At 44.0% G+C, this 24158-nt stretch overlaps 3 protein-coding genes across 3 annotated transcripts; all 3 read left to right on the forward strand.

Moving 5' to 3' along the window:
- The first annotated feature begins 423 nt into the window (after nucleotides 1-423).
- Nucleotides 424-5255, forward strand: LOC149332000 (sulfotransferase 1C2-like). Its single transcript, XM_089555640.1, has 2 exons — nucleotides 424-492; nucleotides 4038-5255. Exon 2 carries the CDS (start codon nucleotides 4070-4072, stop codon nucleotides 5009-5011), a length of 942 nt encoding a protein of 313 aa, XP_089411766.1. The 5' UTR covers nucleotides 424-492; nucleotides 4038-4069; the 3' UTR covers nucleotides 5012-5255.
- Nucleotides 5256-7431: 2176 nt separating this feature from the next.
- On the forward strand, nucleotides 7432-11713 carry LOC149332001 (sulfotransferase 1C2-like). Its single transcript, XM_089555641.1, has 2 exons — nucleotides 7432-7513; nucleotides 10497-11713. The coding sequence occupies exon 2, from the start codon at nucleotides 10529-10531 to the stop codon at nucleotides 11468-11470; it is 942 nt and encodes a 313-aa protein (XP_089411767.1). The 5' UTR covers nucleotides 7432-7513; nucleotides 10497-10528; the 3' UTR covers nucleotides 11471-11713.
- Nucleotides 11714-16017: 4304 nt separating this feature from the next.
- Nucleotides 16018-22027, forward strand: LOC149332002 (amine sulfotransferase-like). Its single transcript, XM_089555642.1, has 2 exons — nucleotides 16018-16144; nucleotides 21054-22027. The coding sequence occupies exon 2, from the start codon at nucleotides 21083-21085 to the stop codon at nucleotides 22025-22027; it is 945 nt and encodes a 314-aa protein (XP_089411768.1). The 5' UTR covers nucleotides 16018-16144; nucleotides 21054-21082.
- The last annotated feature ends 2131 nt before the right edge of the window (nucleotides 22028-24158 follow it).

The raw sequence follows: 24158 nt of genomic DNA on the forward strand, positions 1-24158 counted from the left end.
CTTGCCCGAACTCGATTTTCGTATAAGCGTATTTACCACTTTTCCAAAGAATGCCTCATTTGTTGCCCTTGTCTCTTGCGTTATTGTGAGGCTGAACGTCGGAACTGTTATCAAATCATGACTCTGATAAATACCTTGTTTTGCGTAATCTCGCGCTGTCTTCAACCGCAAATCCCTTGAAAGATACAATAAAGCTTTCTGTCTCTCTCTCTCCCCGTTGGCACGATACATGATGAACAGCAAATGTGCGCTCACCATCACATCGGCTAATGATATAAAGTAAGCAACAAAAGGAGTCTTATCATCGCCTTCCAACATCAGCCCTTACTCTACGCACAAGCATAGTTATCAAGGCCGGATTAGATAAAGTTCTCCCTCTTGCCGCTGAATTCCGGCGCTCGTCTGATCACTTCGAACGCTCGCCCAAGGAGTCTGGGTGTTTGAGAAGGCGTCGCCAACTGAAGTCTGCTCCGAAGGTGCGACTAACATATTGTGAATACCGCATTTTGTCACTTCAGAAACTCTCACGCAGTACTTCATTGAGTGTTACTGCCTCTAGACACTACGCACCCAGAAAATGCTGAGTGCGTGCAAGCAAAGCTGGTAAATAATACATGAGTTGCAGCAGTATTTCTTCTGCACTTTGATTGTTTCCGTGCCCAAAAAATTGTGCTCGGGCCGATTACACAGTAGCGTCTGTATTGGTGGTGCTGCTGGTGGTGGTGTAAATATACAGACGGGATTAACCTCACAGAGGGATCTTGGCAATTTCTCCGCCTGAGTCACTGATTTAAGTGATTTGCGTCCCTACCACTGACCAATAAGAAAAGTCTGCTCTAAAAACTTCAGCAGTGATCGTGACACTAATCGTCACTCAATTCTGGAGCCACCAGGGTACACGATGCATCAGACGTCATCCCTGGTAGAGTTCAGTGTCTTCAGGCTTTCCAGGAGTGTCTCTCGCTCGACCCAGAAACGCGGGCGCACTAAAACCAACGGGTTCACATCATTCACAACAGCACAGTGCACACACATATGTATGCGAGATAGCGTGGGGAATCTGGTACAACCATACCGGCGTATAGGGAGAGTCTGTGCGCACTCGATACAAGAGAGTGGCACTGTCGCTTGACAAGCTTCGCGTAAAGGAAGAGAGCGGAACAAGTGGCCAAAGTGCATAAAAGTGTAGCGCCATTAGCTGCCTAGTGAAGTTATCGGCCTTTGGGACAGGCACTAAAGATGGATAAGATCGGGCTACTTGAGCAAGAAGGTCTGCCGCCGTGAAATGGTAGCCACTAGAAGCAAACTTGAAACCCTTTCAACTGTAGCTTCCTCAGCCAGTTGAGAACACTGAGGCTAAATTTATCATCAAGTGTCCCTCGTCGCAGGTGTTGTAGTGTAGACTGAGTCAGATAGAATGACGACTCTTTGTGGTTTGCAGAAAGAGATAAGTTTAAACAACCTTGCAACGGCCAGTGATTCAGCCGAAGTGGATGACTCTACCCTCTGTAGGCGCCCAGCCCAGGGTATTTCATGTTCAGGCGCCACAAATGCGGCTGAGTTGGATGCGGTAGGGCATCTATATATATTAACAATCCCATATGATTATTAAATTGAAGGTACCCGAGCATTCTAAAGGGCAAAAAACTGGTCCCATCAGGAGGTTTGGCAGAAAAATCGCCAAAACTTTAGAAAACCATTTGAGACACCCTAGCAGGCAACATAAACTCCATCGCATTTCCTTTTTTGAGAATGAAGTTAAGAAGGTCACCAATTTTTTTGACAGCCTCTTATGCTAAAACAAGAGACAGATATTAGAATGCCATTGAAACACACCACATCTTCGGGTCGCGATCGCCTCGCCTAGTTTTTGCGCAAGAAATTCTGCGCGAATAATTGTGAAACCTTAGCGCTTGCCATTGACGTTGTGCTAATTGGACGGGAAACGTGCTCCGTCTTAAGGTAACGAGAGATAGAGAAAGGAATTTTAATGGGAGGAAAGAAGGAGAGGTCGGCCTTAAGGGTAACAGCGATACTGTAACGGGTTGATTCTCATATATGGTGCAGCTAATTCTGTACTGTAGTACATTCATAGATCCTTCAGAGTCCCCATACCCCTCCTTGCGCCGTGGTGCAGTGGTTAAGCGATGCGCCATTGCCTTGCAATGGCAGGTGCTCCCAGAGGTGGGCCTTCTGCGACCCAGATTGTTCTTCCCGAGCGACCAATCATTAATTTAACTGCTACCTGCCGTGGTCGGCAGTTTGCTCGCTACCCGATGGACAGGCTGTGATGACGCCTTAAGGTCACGTGACCTATGTGGCCAACCTGCCTCCTAGGTTGCTGCCTGGTCACCACCTGCCAGAGTGATGCTGGTAATTTTTCGCTCACAGCGCCGCCACCGGATTTCATTTCATTTCATTTTATTACCTTAAAGACCCCTCGCGGGGTATTACATAAGGGGTGGGATTAGCAGAAAAGGTACAAGACAAATGCTATTTGTGATCATGAACAAAAAATGTTGTTTAGATTGCTTGCAAATGATGAACGACAGGTGATGTCGACGATATGCTGGGGAACGCCGTTCCAATCTTTAGCTGCACGTGGGAAGAAGGAGGCTGAAAAAGTAACAGTTCGGGCACGTGGGCGAAAAACTTGAAGCGTGTGGCTAGTGCGGTGGGAAATGTATGATGCTGGCGTGATATAAGGGGCACGGTTAAGTGATGAGTAAAAGAACTTGTGGTACGGTGATAGCGTGGCTATGCGACGACGAACGGAAAGAGGCGATAGTGCTGATTTGGTTTTTAAGGCTGAAACACTGACGTCGTAGGAGTAAGAAGAATGAATGAACCTTGTAGCGCGGTTTTGAATGGCTTCTAGGTCGTTTACGAGGTAAATATGATGCGGGTCCCATATGGCGGATGCATATTCAAGTTTAGGTCTAATGAGTGGGCAACGGGGCATTTATGTTATTGTGTTTACATTGCACGAAGAAACAAGCAAAATTGAGTCGGGAAACAACCATCCTACATCAGCTATTTTCCTTTGGAAGAGGTAGCGGAGAAGGTAATTCGTCTGACAAATAATGTTTCATCTGATATAACTTCTACACAAAATGGCAATATGGATGCATGAAAAGGAATTCAACTGAACTAGCATTGCCTTTCCTTATTCAAAGTACAAAGCGATATCTTCTCGCCCGTGATATATTATACTGTGTGCCTGCAGTCCCCTCTTTCCAAAATGGTGGACATCGAAGACAGGGGAGACATATCCTCCCATTGATGAATCCCCCGGCGCCAGAACAGGCGTTTTTAATCTGCCGACTTATTCCTTATGAAAAGTGACTTCACCTTCTTTGCAAAAAATGTATCGTTATTAAAATGCGTGAGTGCCTCCATAGGAAAATTATTCTTGAATTCACCCGAACAAGTGCAACAGGTAATTTACCACTCGCCGCATAACAGTCAAGCATTTATTTTTTTTTTTCAGAGCAAAGTAAAAGTGAAAAACTGGCTCCTAGTTTATTTATTATGAAATTTCTAGCAAAAGCCGAAAGCATCTTTGATTAGCAATCGAAGTTCTAAAATAAATACGCTTATGTCCAGTGTTTGAGGCATACTTCTTAACAATTGTATTGTCTTAAAATTCTTAGCCATTCCTGGTGTCAGCCCACATCATAAAACCTATATGCTCCTGATGAATGACTTATTGCTTTCCCGTTCTTTAGTCAGGCTGCACTAGCTTTGACGGAATGGCATTCATAATTGCTTATAATTTGCGAGCACTGGATGGCGGCTATTGTCCCTACTCTTCTCAGAGAATAAGGAAGCTCAAAATGCTAATAACAACGCACCAGGTTCTAGTATAACATAATTATGAAATCTTGCTATTATTTAGAGTATAGAACAAGAGATAAATGGCTGCTATCACTGCGCTTCAGTGGATTCAGAAGCAAATTTCATCAAGCGCTAGTGATCCATGACACTCGTCACGGAAGGCACTAACTGCTTATTTAACATTAGTTTTTTTTTTACAGATTCTAGAAAGCAGCGCAAAATAAAAGCAGCGATGGACCTAGAATCTTACAGATATGTGGACGGCCTCTGGATGCACAAGATTTTCCACGAGGACAACTTACGTTCTGTGTTCTCTTACGCGCCTCGTCCGGACGATGTTTTCATCGCGACGTATCCAAAGTGTGGAACGACTTGGACTCAATACCTGGTCCTCAACATTCTGAAAAAGGGCGACCCCCCAAAAACAGCGCTGGACTTTTATCTCGCTTCTCCTTTCCTGGAGATGATGGGCGTAGAAGCGGCCGAGAAGATGGTCAGGCCGGGTCTTTTGAAGGTGCACCTGCCTTTTCAGTGGACGCCCTATTCCACAAATGCGAAGTATATTTGCGTCACCAGGAACCCCTACGACGTTTGCGTCTCTTTTTACTACCACATGAAGGGCTTCACGCCGAAATCTGTGGAAGATGTCTCGTTCGCTAGGTTCCATGAGCTGTTCATCAACGGGAAGCTCTCATGTGACTACTTCGATCACCTCCACTCGTGGTACGAACACCGAGACAATGATAATGTTCTATTCTTCACATACGAAAAGTTGAAGAAGGACGCAACTAATTGGGTCCTAAAGATCGCTGACTTCCTTGGAGTAGAATATGGCGAAGAGCTTCGAAAAGACTCGGCGCTTCTTCGCAGGATCCTTGAAAACTGCAGCTTGGAAAATATGAAAGACGTGTTTAACGACAGCATGGATACGCTAATAAAGGACCTGATCAGTTTGCCTCCAGAAAAGGCTCTTAAGTCTGTAGAATATCTTCGTGAGTTTGACACTCCTGCAGGCGGGTATCATGAAAGTGAATGCTTCATTCGGAAAGGCGTCGTTGGTGACTGGAGGGCACACTTCACATCTCAACAAATTGAGAAGACAAATGAATGGATTAAGAAAAAAACTGAAGGATCGGACGTGATGGACTTGTGGAGCGATATGGACCTTCCTTGACTAGACCAACTTGGAATCGTAAAGCTGGCATAGGATTCACACCACCCCGTTGAAACAGGCGATTTTATTTCGAGATTGGTTTATGTTTATGAATATGGGCCAGGTCGACTGAGGCGGAACTCCTAAACTGCAGCAAATGCAGCAAGCCTGCAATCAGCCCCATAAGAGTAGGCAATACTGATCATGTTTTGTATGTGAAGGTTCGTGATCGACTTTATTGCTAAATAAAGGTTTTAAACGGAGTGCCCACTGTGCTTTATCCTTCGGTATGCGTAATCATGTTTTTTCCTGCTTATAGTTCAGTCCCATCACCGCGCAATTTAAGGTCCGGTGTTAAGCTCCGTTACAGTGCCTTCACACCACTTGCAAAACGTCTGTTACGATCATTATAAACAGAAACTCTATTAAAGACACTGTTCTGTTGCAACCGAGGTTTTCAAATTAAAACAAAGGTGTTAGATACTCCTGTTTTAGAGCTAAAAATATAGCTCTTTTAAACATTAGAACCGATTTTTATTAAGCTTAGGTAAAATTACAAAGAAACGTTCGTAAATGTTCGAAAAACCGCATCTAAAAGGAGATAGTAACTATCTCCGCTAAGATTCGTACATATGATCATGTAAGCAAATGAAAGCAGTCATTATAGTCGTAATGTTCTAGGAGAGAACCAGCCAGAGAATGATAGACTCTGAGGCACACGAATCTTATATGAGGTGGTTACTTAAACAGTCGTTGCCCGTGGACATGGGGCTAGCGTAGGAATCGTCACAGATTTAGCAAGACAGAGAAGATCGAGCTGGTGCTGTGTGCGTGCCACCACTGAAGTCCGCATGCTATCCCAGGGCAAAAAAAAAAAACTATCAAAAGTAACGCCTTAAGTGCACCTCTGGGCGCTTCGCTGTAAAGCGATCACTCAACAGAGTTGTAACCGGGGATTCGAAACGAAACGCAGTTACTCTTCATTAAAAAAACACCTAGCCGCCGCGGCGGCTCAGTGGCCACGGCACACGGCTGCTGATCCGAAAGACGCGGGTTCGATCCCGGCCACGGAGGTTGAATTACGATGGAGGGGAAATTCTACAGGCCCATGTATTGCGCGTTGTCAGTGCACGCTAAAAAAGAGCAGATTGTCAAAATTTCCGGAGCCCTTCACTACGGCGCCCCTTATAGCCTGAGTCATTTTGGGACGTTAAACCCCCATAAACCATAAACCAAACCATCATTATCTGCGTGTGGACCTCTGGAATCCTTCGCCTTGTCTACGGCGGCTCCACCGTTGTGAGGGTTGCAGCGTTGAATACCATGTATCGATGGGTGTTTCAGGCGAACACGCGACTCCCAGTGCTTATTATATCACGAGGTTTTATGATACCAGCGCTTTGGCTGCCCTGAGAGTCTTAAGCACTGGTTAGACACCTTTCGCCTTCGGACTTGTGCAAGGTGGCATAATGCAGTAAAAAAATATCTGTAAAACATCAGCTCTTTGGACTTTATATCGGCGGCGGAAGGAATACTGGATATTGCGTATTGGAGCCGACCAAAGCGAAAAAACTGCATTGAATTACGTCGAAGTGAACTAAAACAACGAAATAGCGACAGCATAGCAGCTTTTGTATGCCTCATTTGACCTTTACAAAACATATATTACGTGGTCACTATTTGCCTGTGGGAATCGAAACAGAAACAACATGACAGGGGATAATCATTAGGACCGATTTTTTCGTACGTAGGTGAGTTCGACGATGTGATTCCCATATTTTACAAGGCTAATATTATAAGCTCCCATTTATAGAAGCAAAAAGGGATCGAAAAATTCAGAGGCAGTGCAATTAAATTAAATAAATTGCAGCTTCAATTTTACGCCCGAGTAGGCGTACCTAAGCCTAATATAACAAATATTGCTCCCTCGACGTAAACACGAGGCTTACTCAAGAGAGGATGAATTGCAATGCCAGCATATGCAGGGGCGTCAGCCAATATTGTAATATTGTAAGAGTGGCGTATGTTCCGGCCTACCATTTTGCACTATTTCTTCACGATCTAAGACCGTGAACCAGCTTGCCCGAACTCGATTTTCAGACAAGAGCATTTATTACTTTTGCAGAGAGTGCCTCATTTGCTGCCCGTGTGTCTTGCGTTATTGTGAGGCTGAACGTCGGAAATGCTTTCTTATCACGACTCTGATAAAAACCCTGTTTTGCGTAATCTTGCGTTGGCTTCTGCATTGGCACGATGCGTGAGACGAAGAGCAAATGCGCGCTCACCACCACCTCGGCTAAAGATATAAAGTCGGTAACAAAAGGAGTCTTATCATCGTCCTGCTAACATCATTCCTTACTCTACGCACAAGCATCGTTATCAAGACCGGATTAGATAAAGTTCTCCCTCTTGCCGCTGAATTCCGGCGCTCGCCTGCTCACTTCGAACACTCGCCCAAGGAGTCTGGGTGTTTGAGAAGGCGTCGCCAACTTAACTCTGCTCCGAAGGTGCGACTAACATCTCGTGAGTACCCATTTTGTCACTTCAGAAACTTTCACGCAGTACTTCATTGAGTGTTACTGCCTCTAGACACTACGCACCCACAAAATGCTGAGTGCGTGCAAGCAAAGCTTGTAAAGAATACTCATAGTTGCAACAGCCTTTCTTCTCCACTTTCATTGTTTCAGTGCCCAGAATTGTGCGCGCGCCGATTACACAGTAGCGTCTGTATTGGTGGTGCTGGTGGTGGTGGTATAAATATACAGGCGGGATTAACCTCACAGAGGGAGCTTGGCAATTGCTCCGCTTGAGTCACTGATTTAAGTGATTTGCATCCCTACCACTGACCAATAAGAAAAGTCTGCTCTAAAAACTTCAGCAGTGATCGGGACACTAATCGTCACTCAATTCTGGAGCCACCAGGGTACACGATGCACAAGACGTCATCACTGAGAGAGATCAGTGTCTTCAGGCTTTCCGGGAGTGTCGCACGCTCGGAAGAAAAACGCGGACACACTAAAACGAAAGGGTTAAAATCATTCACAACAGCACAGTGCACACACATATGTATGCGAGATAGCGTGGGGAATCTGGTGCAACCATACCGGCGTATAGGCAAAGTCCGTGCGCACTCGATACAAGAGAGTGCCTCTGTCGCTCGAGAAGCTTCGTGTAAAGGAAGGGAGCGGAACAAGTGGCCAATGTTCATCGAAGTGTTGCGCCACTAGCTGCCTAGTGAAGTTATCGGCCTCTGGGAAAGCCACTGAAGATGGATAAGATCGGGCTACTTGAGCAAGAAGGTCTGCCGCCGTGTTGCCTGTGACCCCAAATTGAAATGGTAGCCACTAGAAGCAAACTTGAAACCCTTTCAACTGTAGCTTCCTCAGCCAGTTGAGGACACTGAGGCTAAATTTATCATCGAGGGTCCCTTGTGGCAGGTGCTCTAGTGTAGACTTTGAGTCAGATAGAATGACGACTGTCTGTGGTCTGCAGAAAGAGATGCGTTTAACCAACCTTGCAGTGACCAGTGATTCAGCCGAAGTGGACGACTCTACCCTCTGTAGGCGCCCAGCCCAGGGTATTTCATGTTCAGGCGCCACAAATGCGGATCAGTTGGATGTGGCAGGGCATATATATATATATATATATATATATATGTTGCGAAAGCGTAAAGTACTAGACGGCTTATAAGAATATATAGCGAAGTATACGCTTCGTTAAAGGAAACATATTTATTAAACTCGACGTTTCGATCGGAAGACCGATCTTCTTCAGGAGTGATTTTACATTGTGAATGCATCCCCTTTTATAGGGGCGGGCACAGAACAGGTAAGTGGGAAACACAAAGCACATAGCAGAAAAATACGCATAAAAAATTATTAGAGGCAGTGCGACCCACACACACATACACCAAAAAAAAAAAAAGAGTGCGAGGAACAGGTACTCAGTCAGAAAATACAACGTCCAGATGCGGCCTCTGCTTTGTTAAGCACCACAGGCTTGCTTATTGACAGTCGTGTCCAGCTGGGAGGTGCTCGACAGGTGCGTGGCCGTGCAACAACTTTCGTAGAAAAATGCGAAAACTTGTTCCTTCTCCTGGCCGCGAGAGCAAAAAAATAAAATATGACCCTCCAACAGAGGGAGCAGACAACAGAAAAAAAAGAAGAAAAAAAAGGAAAATGAACAGAGCAAGGAAGAAACCTAAAAAAAAAAGTGAAATAGGTAAAAGAAAACCTTTAAAGTAGTGCTTTTTCTTCGCACCCAGCTATAGTGCACCCACCCCTGGTTGAGGGGAAGTATTGGAAGGAATGTAAAAAAAGAAAAAAATATAAGAAAAAAATGTGAGCTTACATAGTAAAATTAAAAAGGAAAAAATAAAAAAAAAAAAAAAAGAAATTGTGCGGCATTCGCGTGACCACAAGGTGAGCACACCCGGGGGGGGGGGGGGGGAAACGGCACAGGTGTGGCACAGGTGTGGCATGCAGAAAGGGGTGTGACCTCAGACGACTTAGTCAGTGTTGCTTTGTTTAATTTCGTAGGCCCCTGACCTCGGAAGAGAGGTGAGGGTGCCGTAAGTTTCATTAATGCCATTTTGCGCTGTGTTAAATTTAAAAATAAAATATGATTCTCGTTGCTCGCGCTCACGAGTGTTTTTGAAGCCACTCTGTAGTATTGTTACTTTAAGTTTGTCAAACTCGTGACTTTTCTCGCGGAGGTGTTTCGAAAGAGGGAGGTTGGGGAGGGATTGGGTATGTGAGCGGTGGTTATTAAATCTGAAACGGAAGGAATTGTCTGTTTGGCCTATGTATTGCATTCGACAGTCGCCACACTCGAGCATGTAAACCACGTTGCTGGAATCGCAATTCAGGTCTTCCCGGATAGAATGCTTGAAATTTGAATGGGTGCTTTTAGCCAGTGCCGTGGTTTCCATGTGTTTGCAGACCTGACATCGGCTTTTTTTGCATGGTGTGCAACCTACAGCTCTGGCTCCTAGTTTAGTTATTATAAAATTCTAGCTAAGTCCAAAACATTTTTGATCAACATGCGGTGTTCTAAAATAATGACGCTTATGTCCAGTGTTTGAGTCATACTTCTTAACAATAGTACTGTCTTGAAATTCTTAGCCATTCCTGGTGTCAGTACACATCATAAAACCTATATGCTCCTGATGAATGACTTATTGCTTTGCCGTTCTTTAGTAAGGCTGCACTAGCTTTGACGTGATGGCCTTCATAATTGCTTATAATTTGCGAGCACTGGATGGCGGCTATTGTCTCTACTCTTCTCAGAGAATAACGAAGCTCAAAATGCTAATAACAACGCACCAGGTTCCAGTATAACATACTTATGAAATCTTGCTATTATTTAGAGTATAGAACAAGAGATAAATGGCTGCTATCACTGCGCTTCAGTGGATTCAGAAGCAAATTTCATCAAGCGCTAGTGATCCATGACACTCGTCACGGAAGGCTCTAACTGCTTATTTAACATTAGTTTTTTTTTTCAGATTCTAGAAAGGAGCGCAAAATAAAAGCAGCGATGGACCTAGAATCTTACAGATATGTGGACGGTCTCTGGATGCACAAGATTTTCCACGAGGACAACTTACGTTCTGTGTTCTCGTACACGCCTCGTCCGGATGATGTTTTCATTGCGACGTATCCAAAGTGTGGAACTACTTGGACTCAGTACCTTGTCCTCAACATTCTGAAAAAGGGCGACCCCCCAAAAACAGCGCTGGACTTTTATCTTGCTTCTCCTTTCCTGGAGATGATGGGCGTAGAAGCGGCCGAGAAGATGGTCAGGCCGGGTCTTTTGAAGGTGCACCTGCCTTTTCAGTGGACGCCCTATTCCACAAATGCGAAGTATTTTTGCGTCACCAGGAACCCCTACGACGTTTGCGTCTCTTTTTACTACCACATGAAGGGCTTCACGCCGAAATCTGTGGAAGATGTCTCGTTCGCTAGGTTCCATGAGCTGTTCATCAACGGGAAGATCTCATGTGACTACTTCGATCACCTCCACTCGTGGTACGAACACCGGGACAGTGCGAACGTTCTATTCTTCACTTACGAAAAGTTGAAGAAAGACACAACTAATTGGGTCCTAAAGATTGCGGATTTCCTTGGAGAAGAATACGGCAAAGAGCTTCGAAAAGACTCGACCTTACTTCGCAGGATCCTCGACAACTGCAGCTTGGAAAATATGAAGGACGTGTTTAACGACAGCATGGCAACGCTAATAAAGGACCTGCTCAGTTTGCCTCCAGAAAAGGCTCTTAAGTCTGTAGAATATCTCCGTGAGTTTGGCACTCCTGCAGGCGGGTATCATGAGAGTGAAGGCTTCATTCGGAAAGGCGTAGTTGGAGACTGGAGGGCACACTTCATGCCCGACCAAATCGAGAAGACAAAGGAATGGATTAAGAAGAAAACTGAAGGATCGGACGTGATGGACTTGTGGAGAGATATGGATCTTCCTTGACACGGATTGACTTGCAGTAACCGTAAAAGTGGTCTTGTAATCATAGAAGACCAAGAAACAGGCCAGTTTATTTCAAAGTGGCTCAATCAACAGGTGTTGGGTTGGCTTCACGGAATTTTAGGAACCAGCACAAGAACGAAGACTTCAAACATGAGTTCTGAAAAGTTGGCAACGTCGATCATGGTGTGTATATTACAGCTTGTGGCCCGCTTTATTGTTAAATAAATGCATGCAGAACCATGACTTTGCATTATTTCTCGCTCAACGTATTCCCGTTTTGCCCTTCTTATTGTTAGCTTATACCAACGTGCAGTAAATGTCAGGTCCTCAGCTCTCTCTCAGTACCTTCACATTACTGAAAAAAATTGGCTGTTAAAATGGCGATAGGCATTGCGGCAGTTGAAATTGCTGCTTGGTTGATAAACGGAGGCAGTGGCTGTGAACAGTTGACAGTCACAGCCAGTGTTGGTCGTTGTTGTACACTGGAGTTTGGGATACACGCACTAGAGGATTGGCTTCACAAGGATGGGGATATAGCCAGATAATTTTAGGCAGAATTTAGGCAGAGGAAAAAACACAAACCCGAAATGATGTAACCTGAACTTAGAGTGATGGAAGAATTGGAGCGGACACTTAAGCTCCGCCTTAAGGGTATGACGCGATAGCGTAGGGGGTTAATTACCATGTATGCTGAAGATCATTCTCTACTTTACATTCTTTGATCCTTGGGAGTCCCCATACATCTCTTGGCCCAGTGGTGCACCGGTTAAGCGATGCGCCACTGCCCTGCGATGGCAGGTGCAACCAGCAGTGGGCTGTGTGCGGCCCAGGTTACTCTTCCCGAGCGACGAATCACGTAAGTATTTTGTGTTGACAAAGTGAATTCATTTACAACGATGAGATATTAGTTTCCTTCTTGCCTAGCAGCAGTGGTTCAAATCTCGCGCGCTTCCACGTGAAATGCTGCTGCTTGCCACATATCAGTTCCTTGGGTCTTCTTTTTTGTTCCATGTGGGCGCTTGTGTTTGCATTTGGAAGCGGTTGAATGTTCATGAAGACCCCGATTTCCGAAGCAAAGGGTGACAGGCACGGATAAAAGTGGGTGAATATGACTATATTCAATGTACAGAGCGACAGGCTAGCAGTAAACACGTGTGCTGAAAGGCTACGCCGACGGCCGAGTACTGCTGTTGTATTCATTTGGGGGTTTGAATAGAAAATAGTGCACAGAACGAGGCTTTTTTTGGTCTTGGTTTATGAGGTTTAACGTCCCAATGCAACTCAGGCTATGAGAGACGCCGGGGTGAAGGGCTCCGGAAATTTCGACCACCTGAGGTTCTTTATAGCCGGCTTTCGGGAGCCGATTCTGGCTCACCTATACTTGCGATATTTGGTCACCAAGTTTTCTTTCTTCCGAGATGTTTCAGACCTTTTCTTGGGTACTATATATCAATATAGGCAGGGGAGATATTTACCGAATTAATTAGATCAACAACGCAAATATCTAGCGGATATTTTGATTACTGCATAGAACTGTATTCAGCCTGCTGCTTTGTTGAAGCCTGCTTCTGTCTTGACTGTCTTACCAGTGTATTTCGTGAAAAAAAAATTCTATGGGGATCTGTGTAACCTTTCCCTCAGATCCCATTGTACCGGTCTCTGTGGCGTGAAGGTCCAGGACAGAATGCTAAAAACACGTAAAAAATATGCGCGATTACGGTGGAATCAATTACTTTAATTTACACACGCATTCATTAGAATTAAATGCTTATGTTAGGACAAGGGCTTTTTTGTAAAATGAAGGACACATATTGTTTTATTTGTCGACTGCATGAAACTATGGAGCATGGTTTTTAGAATGTTGGAGGGTTATTTATTGCTAGATATCCTCCAACCGGCAGTGCAAAAAGACTTTCCAGCAGACGCCTATGGAATCAGATTTGATGCCAGTGGAAGATGCTCATGACGTGCGTCAACATAAGATAATGCTGCTGGCCTTCACAGCATTTGGCGATCTTGAATGAGAGCCAGACACTGTGATGAGAATCCTAGGTCTTCAAAGTCATATTTTGATGAATCCATCAGCAATGTATCGATCTCTAGCAGCAAGCTTAAAGCTTAACGTTATTACCCAAGCTTCAATTTCTCTTCCAAAGGTGATATAATGCTCTCTGTAGAAATGGATGTTTGGTACGGCGGTATTTCTTCGCTTCCCGATTTGGCAACTAACGGAGAAAGCGTCGATGGCCGAGTGGTCTGAAACAGTGGCCATCGATCTTAGCGGTTCGCGCCGCCGCGAGTTCGAATCTTTCTCGTTGCCGTAAGTACATTTTTTTTTCTGCTTTCTCGGAGTCTGTTCACCCAAAGACGGGCCGATTTTTCCTCCGCATACGCCTTCTAATTATGTGATTAAAAACACTAACAGTTCTTGATTGTCATACCACAGTGTTATCTTGTAAACGCCGACATAACTCGGTTTGCACTCAATAACAATATTGTCCTACCTAAAGTACGCACCAATTACGGGAAACAGGCAATTCATTTCTCATCAGTTGCTGTTTGGAACACTATACCGATAGAACTAAAGAATGCTCATTCAATTTTCAACTTTAAAGCACACTTTAAACGATCAATCCTTGGCAATGAGCCCTAATTCTGATTAATTTGTTTTCATTTCTTCCTACATGCATTTTGCACTGCTTCATGATCTTCATTACAATTCAGTATGACATCAGCTTGCTTAGTTATGTACAACTTTATATGTTTCGGTGGTCCTTTTTAATAGCTTTTATTTCTCTCCCATATGTCTGCTTTAATTGTATCCCATTCGTGTATATTCAGTTTTGTATATTTATCTGATCTGTCGTATGCTGTTAAATGTTTTACTAGATGTATTTAATGAGGAGGTCCCATTACAGTCTCTGACTTCGGGACCTCCTTCTGCATAATATGCTGTACTCTCAAAATGTATCAACAAATAAAGACTGATTCTGATTCTGATTCTGATTAATGAAGGAAGCTTTGTGGATGGAGAAATAGATGGATACATGCTCGAGTTGCTGCACCAATGACTGGTTCTCAAAGACGAGGTCTGCGCAAGTATTTCGCGAGGTTGTCACAGCTTTGGGAGCCGTTACGAGCGAGAGGAACGGTATGTTCTCCCGCATAAGTGATAAAAAATTCCCGCTTGTCTTTATATCTACATGAAAGTCCCCACCCACCCTGCCACCGTGGAAGGTGGCAGCGTATTTGGCACAATGTTGCCAATGACAAAGCATGCAGCGTACTTACATCTGTCACTACCGCCACGTAGCTTAAAGCACGATTGAGGTGTACACTGTTCCAATAGGGCAGTTACGAGCCTTCCCTGTGGTTCAGGTGTCCACCGAATGTCTGAGACAGATACTGCGCATTTCCTCTCTGCAAAAACCAATATGCAAATTTTACCCTCTACTTTCTAAGCCCTCGCTCTATTGGTTTCGCAGCTGTGGGAGACAGATACGGCGCATTTCCTTTCCGCAAAAACGAATTTACAAATTTTACCCTCTGCTTTCAAAGCCCTCGCTCTATTGGTTTCGCAGCTGTTGGAGACAGACACTGCGCAAAAATCAGTTTACAAATTTTACGCTCTGCTTTCTAAGCTCTCGCTCTATTACGTTCGCAGCTGTGGGAGACAGATAGTGCGCATTTTCTTTCCTAAAAAAAATACCGAAGACACTTTGAAAGTTCTAAAGTGTGCTCGGCTAAATATTTGTGGTCAACCCACTGCCGCTTCCCCGAACTGCTTGGCGCGGAATCACTGGGCTGCTTCGGAGCCGTGCGTCTCGCTCAGTCGACTGCAACGAGACGTCTGGGGAAGAGCGGCGGTGTAGCTGCCACCGCCGACGCGCGCGCGCAAGTTCTACCGCTACTGTCCCCCCCTCCCCTGGCGTGCCGGTTGCTAAGGGGGGTGGGAGGTTGCGCTTTTACTTTCTCTTTTCCAAGCTCCCGCTCCATTGCTTTGAAGAGAAGTTTATTGGACCCATTATTCATACAAAGGGACCATAGTCCCTCCCATTGCTTTCGCAGCTGAAAGGATGTCCACTGCCGGTTACAACAGACAACAGCGACGGCGACGCCGCGAAACGCAGGAACGGGCGCCTAAGAGCTGCGCTCTAAAAATCTGCATACATTACATGGGTCCACCTCTTGCAAACACTGCGGTCCAAATTTAATATTTCGGGAACAGCGTTGGTGGCAGAGTTTCATATTTCTTTTAAGGGAACGAAAGCACCTCTGAACATGTCTCTTGAACCACCATTTCGCCGGGCCGTTATGCCGAGAGACGAACTAAAAACGGGACTGGCGTTATCACCGAAACTCCGATAAATGATCGCATATTGCGTAGACTCCCTTTGTGCTTTCTGTTCGCAGCGCGCTGAAGAGAGGCGGCGCTGCGTCATTATCTTCTCAAGAGATAAGGAGTGCTTATTGATATCTTCAGCGAACGCCCCTACGCCGCTTGACGTCAAGAAATCGCAATCCTCTGAGCTCGCCATGGGAAACATCTAATCATGTTTTGATCATGTGAGGGCGGAAAGTCTGTGCAATCGCAGAGATTTTGCACTGTCTTTGGGAATTCATAGCAGCTTGTAGCCGTCGCCTATTGTTCTTCCAAAATTCAACCTGCTGGACGTAAGTAATCCATGACCTGTTACTACGCTCATTCTTCAGAAGCACATTGTCAGATTGCTTGTTTTATTCCTATCAGACGCAGATATTTAAGTCTATATATAAACTTATGCTCCATATCTCATTCGACGTCGAAACTACCTTTGATTGGGACTTGGCAGCAGTACAACCTTTTATTCTACATTTCAGTCTGAAATATGTCAGATGTGCACAGTAAACTCGCAAGCAAACGGTATTTACTGCATAAGCGGACGTTAGTTCCTGAAAAACCCATTATGTCGACATGGCTGAAATCAGTTCATTAAAAACTGATTCAACTGAAACATGAAATCAGTATATTAAAGAAAGAATTTGCCGATTTCGCACGAACGTTCCTAGCTAATTGGGCAACCGCAGAACAGACAGCATAGAATACCTGGTGATTTTTCCTGACATGTACGGCTCCTTGTCTCAAAAAGTGTGCGAGATATGTCAATGCGGTCTCTACATTATGATTGTACACAAGGCGGAGACTATTCACAGATATATAAAAAGTAATAAAGCTTATTTGCTGAAGTTATCTCCTGAGCTTTTTAATTTTCTTTGAAACCGCAAGACTATATACCGAAGTCGACGGTGGTTAATATTAAAGACAAACCCGGCTACCCAATTTTCCGAATCAGCTTTGCGGTTAGGCACATCGAGCTTCAGAGACAGACTTCTGAAAACTTCTTGAGTTCGTTTATGAAACGGCGACACTGCGCATGGTATTGTTGCCGAAATCACGTTATCTTCTTCTATATTACATAATAATGAATGAAACAGCCTTTATCGCAAAGGCGTAATGACTTTCGGCCACCGTTTGGGAATTGGGAGGGATGCGGCCCTAGGTGGAGAAGCAATTTCTTGTCGGTTATTTTCATAGCCTTCAGAGCTACGCATTTTGATTTAATCGACCTCTCTTAAACTGCTCGAAGCAGGCTAATCATATGCCCAATGCCACGACTTCGTGTTGGACTGCTGTTCTAGAGTAAATATCGTGTCCTGGAGTGATTACATCATCTTGTGGTGTGTAGTGAATGTTTTGTCCCCAATAACTGCCACTCTATTTCCTGCAATATTTATTTATTGATACTGTTGACCCTCGCTTGACTGTTGTTACAGGGAGGAAATGCAATAGAACGCAAATCAACACAATTGCGTCTGACACTTCATACCGTCTAGTAAGCAGTCCGGTACATAAAATACCATTCGAATTTGTAATTTCTTCCCAACCGTTTGATCAACATAACCAGGAATAAAATTCAAGATTTCAATGACGTCAGAAAAAAGGGTACCAAATGACATCAACGCGTGCGTCATAAATGGAAGCGGTGTCATTTTATGCCTGTGAAACGTTGAGAAGACATGTACACGAGCTTTTAAAGGCGCATTCTTTCACCTTCTATATTCCGAACCACATGACCATACAGGAAATTTAAAAACTCGGCTTGCCTTCAATTTTGACGCCATTCAGTTCACAATATAATCGTACACTAAAAGGCTATAAATTAAAATATGATTATTTATTACTTTAGATTAATCATCTATCTTACTTTATCTGGATAAAACGCATGTCATAATAGGCGTATTCTACCGTCCGCCTAGTTCCTCTTTAAATGAAGTTCAATCTCTTATTCAGTATATTAACGAGCAGCATTTCAATGCGGGCAACCTTATTTGCATGGGTGACTTTAATGCCCCCGGCATCCACTGGCCTACCTTAACGCTGGTAAAAGAAACCCCCATAAATAGAGAACTACTTTCCTTTTCTCTTTCATTTGACCTTATTCAGATTACCAATCAACCTACAAGATGCGACGCTCTGTTAGATTTGATTTTCGTTAGTTCTAACATTGTCAGAAAGGGCTACGAATGTGATGTCATTGAAGGAATTTCCGACCATAAGGCCGTTCTTGCCTCCTTAAATTTTTCTATTACTAAACAGAATTACGTTTTTTCCACATTTCCCGATTTTAATCACGCTGATGACGTTTCAGTAATTGACACCCTAGCTGATCGATTTGAAGAATTCGTTGCACTGAGTTCTACATGTGATGTCAACACATTGGTGAGCTATTTTGAATCCTTAGTTACAAAATGTATTCAGTGTTTTATTCCTCAGAAAACAAAGAAGAAAAATACGAAAATTCCCTGGATGACACGAGATATACTTCATCTTACACGGCGTGTACATAGACTTAGGCGTACGAAGCGCTTAGGCAATCAGGCAGCCATGACACGTTTCATCAAAGCGAAAGAAGAGCTTCGATTGAAAATGAACTCCGCTAAGGATTTTTTCTTCCGAGTACAGCTACAGGATCTACTAAAGACTAACCCGCGTAAATTTTGGTCATCTGTTTTTCCACGGGATACAACAGCTACTACAATGAGGGTTAACAATGAATCGACTAACGATCCATTTCATATATCCAATGCATTTAATGAGTACTTCCACTCTGTATTTTCTCGTGACAATAACGTCATCCAACCAGTCACCATTGCTCGTAGTGCCGTGCCAATCAATGATATTAATATCAGTGAAGAAGGTGTTCTCAACCTAATTTTGAAACTTGACACTAAGAAATCTGCTGGACCTGATGGTATCCCGAACTTGTTTTTGGTACGCTACTCATTATGGACCTGTCGCTACCTAGCTGTCATATTTCGCGAGTCTCTTGCTTCCTGTACAGTTCCTTCATCCTGGAAAATGGCCCAAGTCGTCCCTCTATTCAAAAGTGGTGACAAGCAAACTATATCCAATTATAGACCAATCTCTTTAACCTCTCATGCATGTAAAATTTTAGAGCACATTATTTACAAACACATCATGGAATACCTCGAATCACATCATTTATTAACAAATGTTCAGCATGGCTTCAGACGCGGTTTCAGCACTTTGACACAACTTAACGAATTTACTCACGACATTTGCAGTAACCTTGATGCAGGCAATCAGATAGACGCAATATTCATTGATTTTTCGAAGGCATTCGATAAAGTGATTCACTCAAAACTTATGTATAAACTTGACATGATGCTCAATAACCCCCGCCTTCTCAATTGGATTTCAAGTTTTCTTTCCAACCGTTCTCAATTTGTGTCCTTCAACCGAACTAATTCTAGGGTAGCAGACGTGCCCTCAGGAGTTCCACAGGGTTCTGTATTGGGCCCATTGCTTTTTTTGATTTTTATAAATGACTTACCTTGTAACATCACCTGTAACCTACGTTTGTATGCTGATGACTGCGTGTTGTATCACAAAATTTCCTGCCTTGATGATCACTTATACCTTCAGAAATCATTTTCAGAATTTAGCTCTTGGTGTGCTACATGGCAAATGACTATTAACATCCGCAAAACCGTTGTTATGACTTTCACTAATAGAACGACACCTTCCGTGTTTACTTATACAATTAGCAATACCCCCATCCAGAGTGTGAGTCAATACAAATACCTTGGTCTTATTTTCACACCCAGTATGTCATGGTCCAAACATATAGATTTCATAACCTCAAAGGCACTTAAAAAGTTAGGATACCTCCGTCGCACAATAAAAGCTGCTCCTAGAGATACGAAACTACTGATGTTTAAATCGCTAATCCGTCCACTACTTGAATACGCCTCCCCTGTATGGAACCCGCACAAACAACGCGAAATTAACCAAATCGAGGCAGTGCAGAAGAAATCCGTTCGCTTCATATGTCACAGGTTTGGTAGAGATTTTTCGCCTTCCACAGCACTTTCATCACTGGGCCTGCAACCACTCTCATCTCGACGAAGGACTGAGTCTTTAAAATTTTTGTATTGCATTATTAACTCTTTCTGCCGGACCTCTGCAAATGATTACCTAATCCCTGCTATACCATCTAAAACTAGAAGTCACCACAGCCTAAACATCACGCCTTATTTTGCCCGCACGGACACTTTTAAATACAGTTTTTTTCCGCGTGCAATCAAATACTGGAATTGTTTACCCGGTTCTACTCGCTCTCTTCCTTTAGAGCTGTTTTTAACGGCTATTGAATAGTTTTTTCGTTTTTCTTGTTTTCACTCGTACTGTTTCGGATGTTTGCCATTGTTGTGCTCCATGTTTTCCTACACTGTTGTTCACACCCAACCCTGCAATAGCCCAATAGGGCTGCAGTATGTATAAATAAATAAATAAATAAATAATATTAAATCCTCGTTTATTATCCAATGAGAATCCTTCTCTCTGCGTGCAAACCGTCCGCTTCGAAACGGTAGCATGTCCGCACGTCATGAAAGTCGTGAAAGAATTAAGGATCTATAGCAACCAGTCTCTCTTGATAGCTGTTATCTCCGACCCGCTATCACTCAAAAACACACGAAATGGCTCGTACAACACGTTTCTGCAAAAACTAGCTTGCTAGGCATATACTGAATTCCGCTCATGTTGATATTACGTCCAGTATTTCGCATCTGCACAAACTAGCTTGCTAGGCATATACTGAATTGTACTCGTGTAGATATTATAAGTCCGGTATTTTGCAATAGGGATGCAATGTGGCCGCCTAATCATGTACAATGTGAGCTACTGTCACTCTGGACCGATAAATGAAACCTGAAGGCTTTGGCGTCTCCTCAGGTTCAGGTCAATGATTAGGTTGGGGCGACCTAAGAGGAAATAAAAATAATAAGCCCCTGCCTGCACCACATACGTACAACAGGCTTAACCGAATTCGAAAATAAAAGAATAGGCCCATGGGCAAAATGTAATTTTGCTACCCGTAGGTGGAAAAATAAAAATAAATGAGAGGTGAGAGAGACGCGATCCGGGAGAAGTAAAAAGTATTCATGGAAGCCGCTTCGTAAAAACAACTAAGTTTAGCAGAACAGAAGGCTAACGCTGGGCTTTATATGTTAATTTCAGATCCCTGAAATCCCTGAAATCAAGCGAACATGGACACAGACTCTTACCGGTATGTTGACGGCCTGTGGATGCATAGGGTATTCCACGAGGACATCTTGCGCTCAGTGTTCTCATACAAGCCGCGTCCCGACGATCTTTTTATTGCGACGTATCCAAAGTGCGGAACGACTTGGACTCAATACCTCGTTCTCAGCATCCTGAGAAAAGGTGACCCACCCAAGACAACCATCGACTTTTCTCTGGCTTCTCCTTTTCTGGAAATGTTGGGTGCTGAAGCAGCTGAGAAGATGGACCGGCCAGGCCCTATGATGGTACATTTGCCCTTCTCCAAGACGCCTTTCTCCACCGACGCTAAGTATATTTACGTCACCAGAAACCCTTACGGCGTTTGTGTTTCCTTTTACTACCACACCAAGGGATTCACCCCGAAGTCTGAAAAAGATGTGTCCTTCGCCAGGTTCCATGAATTGTTCGTCACTGGCATGCTGTCGTGGGGTGACTACTTCGATCACCTGCTCTCGTGGTACGAACAACGCAGTAGGCCAAATATGCTCTTCTTTACGTACGAACAGTTGAAGAAAGACACAAGCTTCTGGGTGCTAAAGATGGCGGACTTTCTTGGACCCGAATACGGTATAGAGCTTCGAAAGGATTCAGCTCTGCTTCGCAAGGTCTTGGGCGCCTGCACCTTGGAGAATATGAAGAGCGTATTTAACGATTGCATGAAGACGTATTTGAAGGACATTCTTAGCCTGCCCCCACAGAAAAGTTTAAATTCGGTGAATATGTACCGCGAGTTTGCTACCCAAATGGGCGACCTGCATGAAACAGAAGGCTTTATACGCAAAGGCGTCGTGGGCGACTGGAGGGCTCACTTTACACCTGAACAAATCGAGAAGACTAAAGCATGGATTAAGAAGAAAACTGAAGCATCGGATGTGATGCGTTTGTGGAGCGACATCGACCTACCCTGACTCTGAGAAAGAACCAGAAAAACGTCTTGTACTTAATGTGCCTCAGCTCAGCGAAACTCACATTCCTGTTCTAATAATGGTAATGAATGGTGGATATTCTTAGAACGAACGCAATATTCTGAGGCCAACATCACTCAAGAAAAAGAAATAAAACAAATACAGCTCGGTTCCTATTTGTGTTTTTTTTTGCATTCAGCAACTCTAAGCGTCTCTCGGTATTTCGATCATTTGGCTTGTATTCTTCCCTGATGGTGGACATGTTTCATCTTGCAACACGTGGCGTTGAACTATTAGCACCCACATCACAGGTTCAAGTCTCTCTGAAATATGCGATCCTCAAACTAACCCGCCGATGTGTCCGCTGTGTACCCCCCCCCCCTCCACCTTCTGCAGCCATCACTTCCTCTCACACCTTAAATCAGTACGCTGCTTTAAGTAAATGTTCTACACTTATTCCGACCGTAAGCTGCCTCAGTTGACCGCTTCTTCTGCCGAAAAGTAACCACCACCAGGTTTTGGTGACTTCTTTTTCGTTATCTAAATGCTCTTTTTCTTTATTGTGCATGACATGTTTGTGCACGTAATTTTTACCGCACATTCTTCATCCAAGCTACGAAGCCTTCGTTCCTGTGACTCCTTTCTACGCCGCATTAACCGTGAAGTTTATATGATTATTTTGTGTGCATCGCTGCCTATCATTCAGTATTCGGGCGCCAGTCATATGTTTCGTAGAGCGGGAGTGCCGTTGTAGGCAACGTGTATCCGTATATATGCTAAGAACAACTGGGGTACGTTCATCGACTGACACAAGTGGAGCCGTTACTGAAGCCGCAACAATCCCGCATCGTACGATGAGCATGATGCTCATACCCACCAAGAGTCAAGGCGCATGCCGTGCTTTGTTACAAAACAGACTATCGCCAGGCAAACACTCCACCCCATAAAACCTTCAAATTCGTCCTCGACTATACGCCACTCTGAAGTGGGTTCCCGGCCATACAGGTCTTACGGAGAATCTAAAAGCGCATGCACTGCACAGCATTCTGTAAGTCCTCGACCTGCCCACTTTAACCAGAGCATCACGCCTCTTGGCAGATGGGGAGCAAGTAAGTCAGGACACAATCGAAGATAAATATCTTGCATACCTTAGAAGTGACATGACCCGCCGCACCGAGACACTAACACTGGCCCCGCTAAGCTACAACCAATTGATTCTGGGTTTAACCGAAAGTGTCAAAACATTATCATCCACACATCAATAACAAACACATTTGAAGAACGTGCACATGCAAGCCAGCAAACAAAACACCCTAAAATGTCCGCCAACTTTTCATCCTTGTGAACTAGGATACACTGCTCCCTGCAATACCAGGGTTTAGTGAGTGCCTTCTGCCACTCCAGCCACAGTGCGCCCGCGACATGCTGAACGATTAGTTGTGATTCCTCATCTCTCGGGGGTTAAACTTTAAAAATTGAGTTGTTTTCTCTGTGCCTGTTAGGACCATCAAAACATATCCGCATGTCTGATATCTCATTTTCACCGCGTCCAAACAGCTCCCTGTGAAGTGTTTTATTCATAGTGAAAAAAATTTTAAGGCATACAACTCTCGCTTCATTTGTGTCCAACCTCGGCAGCTTGAAATATCCTGCACAGAAATGTTGCATTGAAAAACATGCAGCAAGAATGCTGAATATTTGTGGCAAAATTACGTTTAATATTACTTCGTGGAACAAATTTCTAGCCATTATGTCAACGCAAAGGCTTAGGTTTCATCAGCTCGGCCGTTTGAACGAGATCTGGAGAAATCACACCCGAAATCAGCATGCATTGTTTACACAGTTCTCATCAATGCAGTACTCATGAAGTGATGCCGTTAGGTATGATGATCATATTCGTATGTTTTTCGACATACGTATGTTTTAACTGCGTAACCTCCTCTCTCCCTCTTTCCGAAATTCACATAAAACGCGCAGCCACTCTTCTGGATCTTGATTTTTAAATTTTTGATGCAGCATGTACGAGAGAAAATAGGGTGTTTTGGTAATGCAGTCCTAACGGCTAATAAAACGTGCGTGTGATTTGCTAACTACGCTAACTTTGTTAACAAGGAGAATGTTCACAAGGGTACTT

This window comes from Amblyomma mixtum, chromosome 8, assembly GCF_055824585.1.
Source record: "Amblyomma mixtum isolate Tamu chromosome 8, ASM5582458v1, whole genome shotgun sequence".
In the NCBI taxonomy this organism is placed as follows: Eukaryota; Metazoa; Arthropoda; class Arachnida; order Ixodida; family Ixodidae; genus Amblyomma; species Amblyomma mixtum.

What these genes read in the sequence shown, in the direction of transcription:
- LOC149332002 (XM_089555642.1), top strand. Translation starts at nt 21,083, where the DNA reads ATGGACACAGACTCTTACCGGTATGTTGACGGCCTGTGGATGCATAGG.
- LOC149332000 (XM_089555640.1), top strand. Translation starts at nt 4,070, where the DNA reads ATGGACCTAGAATCTTACAGATATGTGGACGGCCTCTGGATGCACAAG.
- LOC149332001 (XM_089555641.1), top strand. Translation starts at nt 10,529, where the DNA reads ATGGACCTAGAATCTTACAGATATGTGGACGGTCTCTGGATGCACAAG.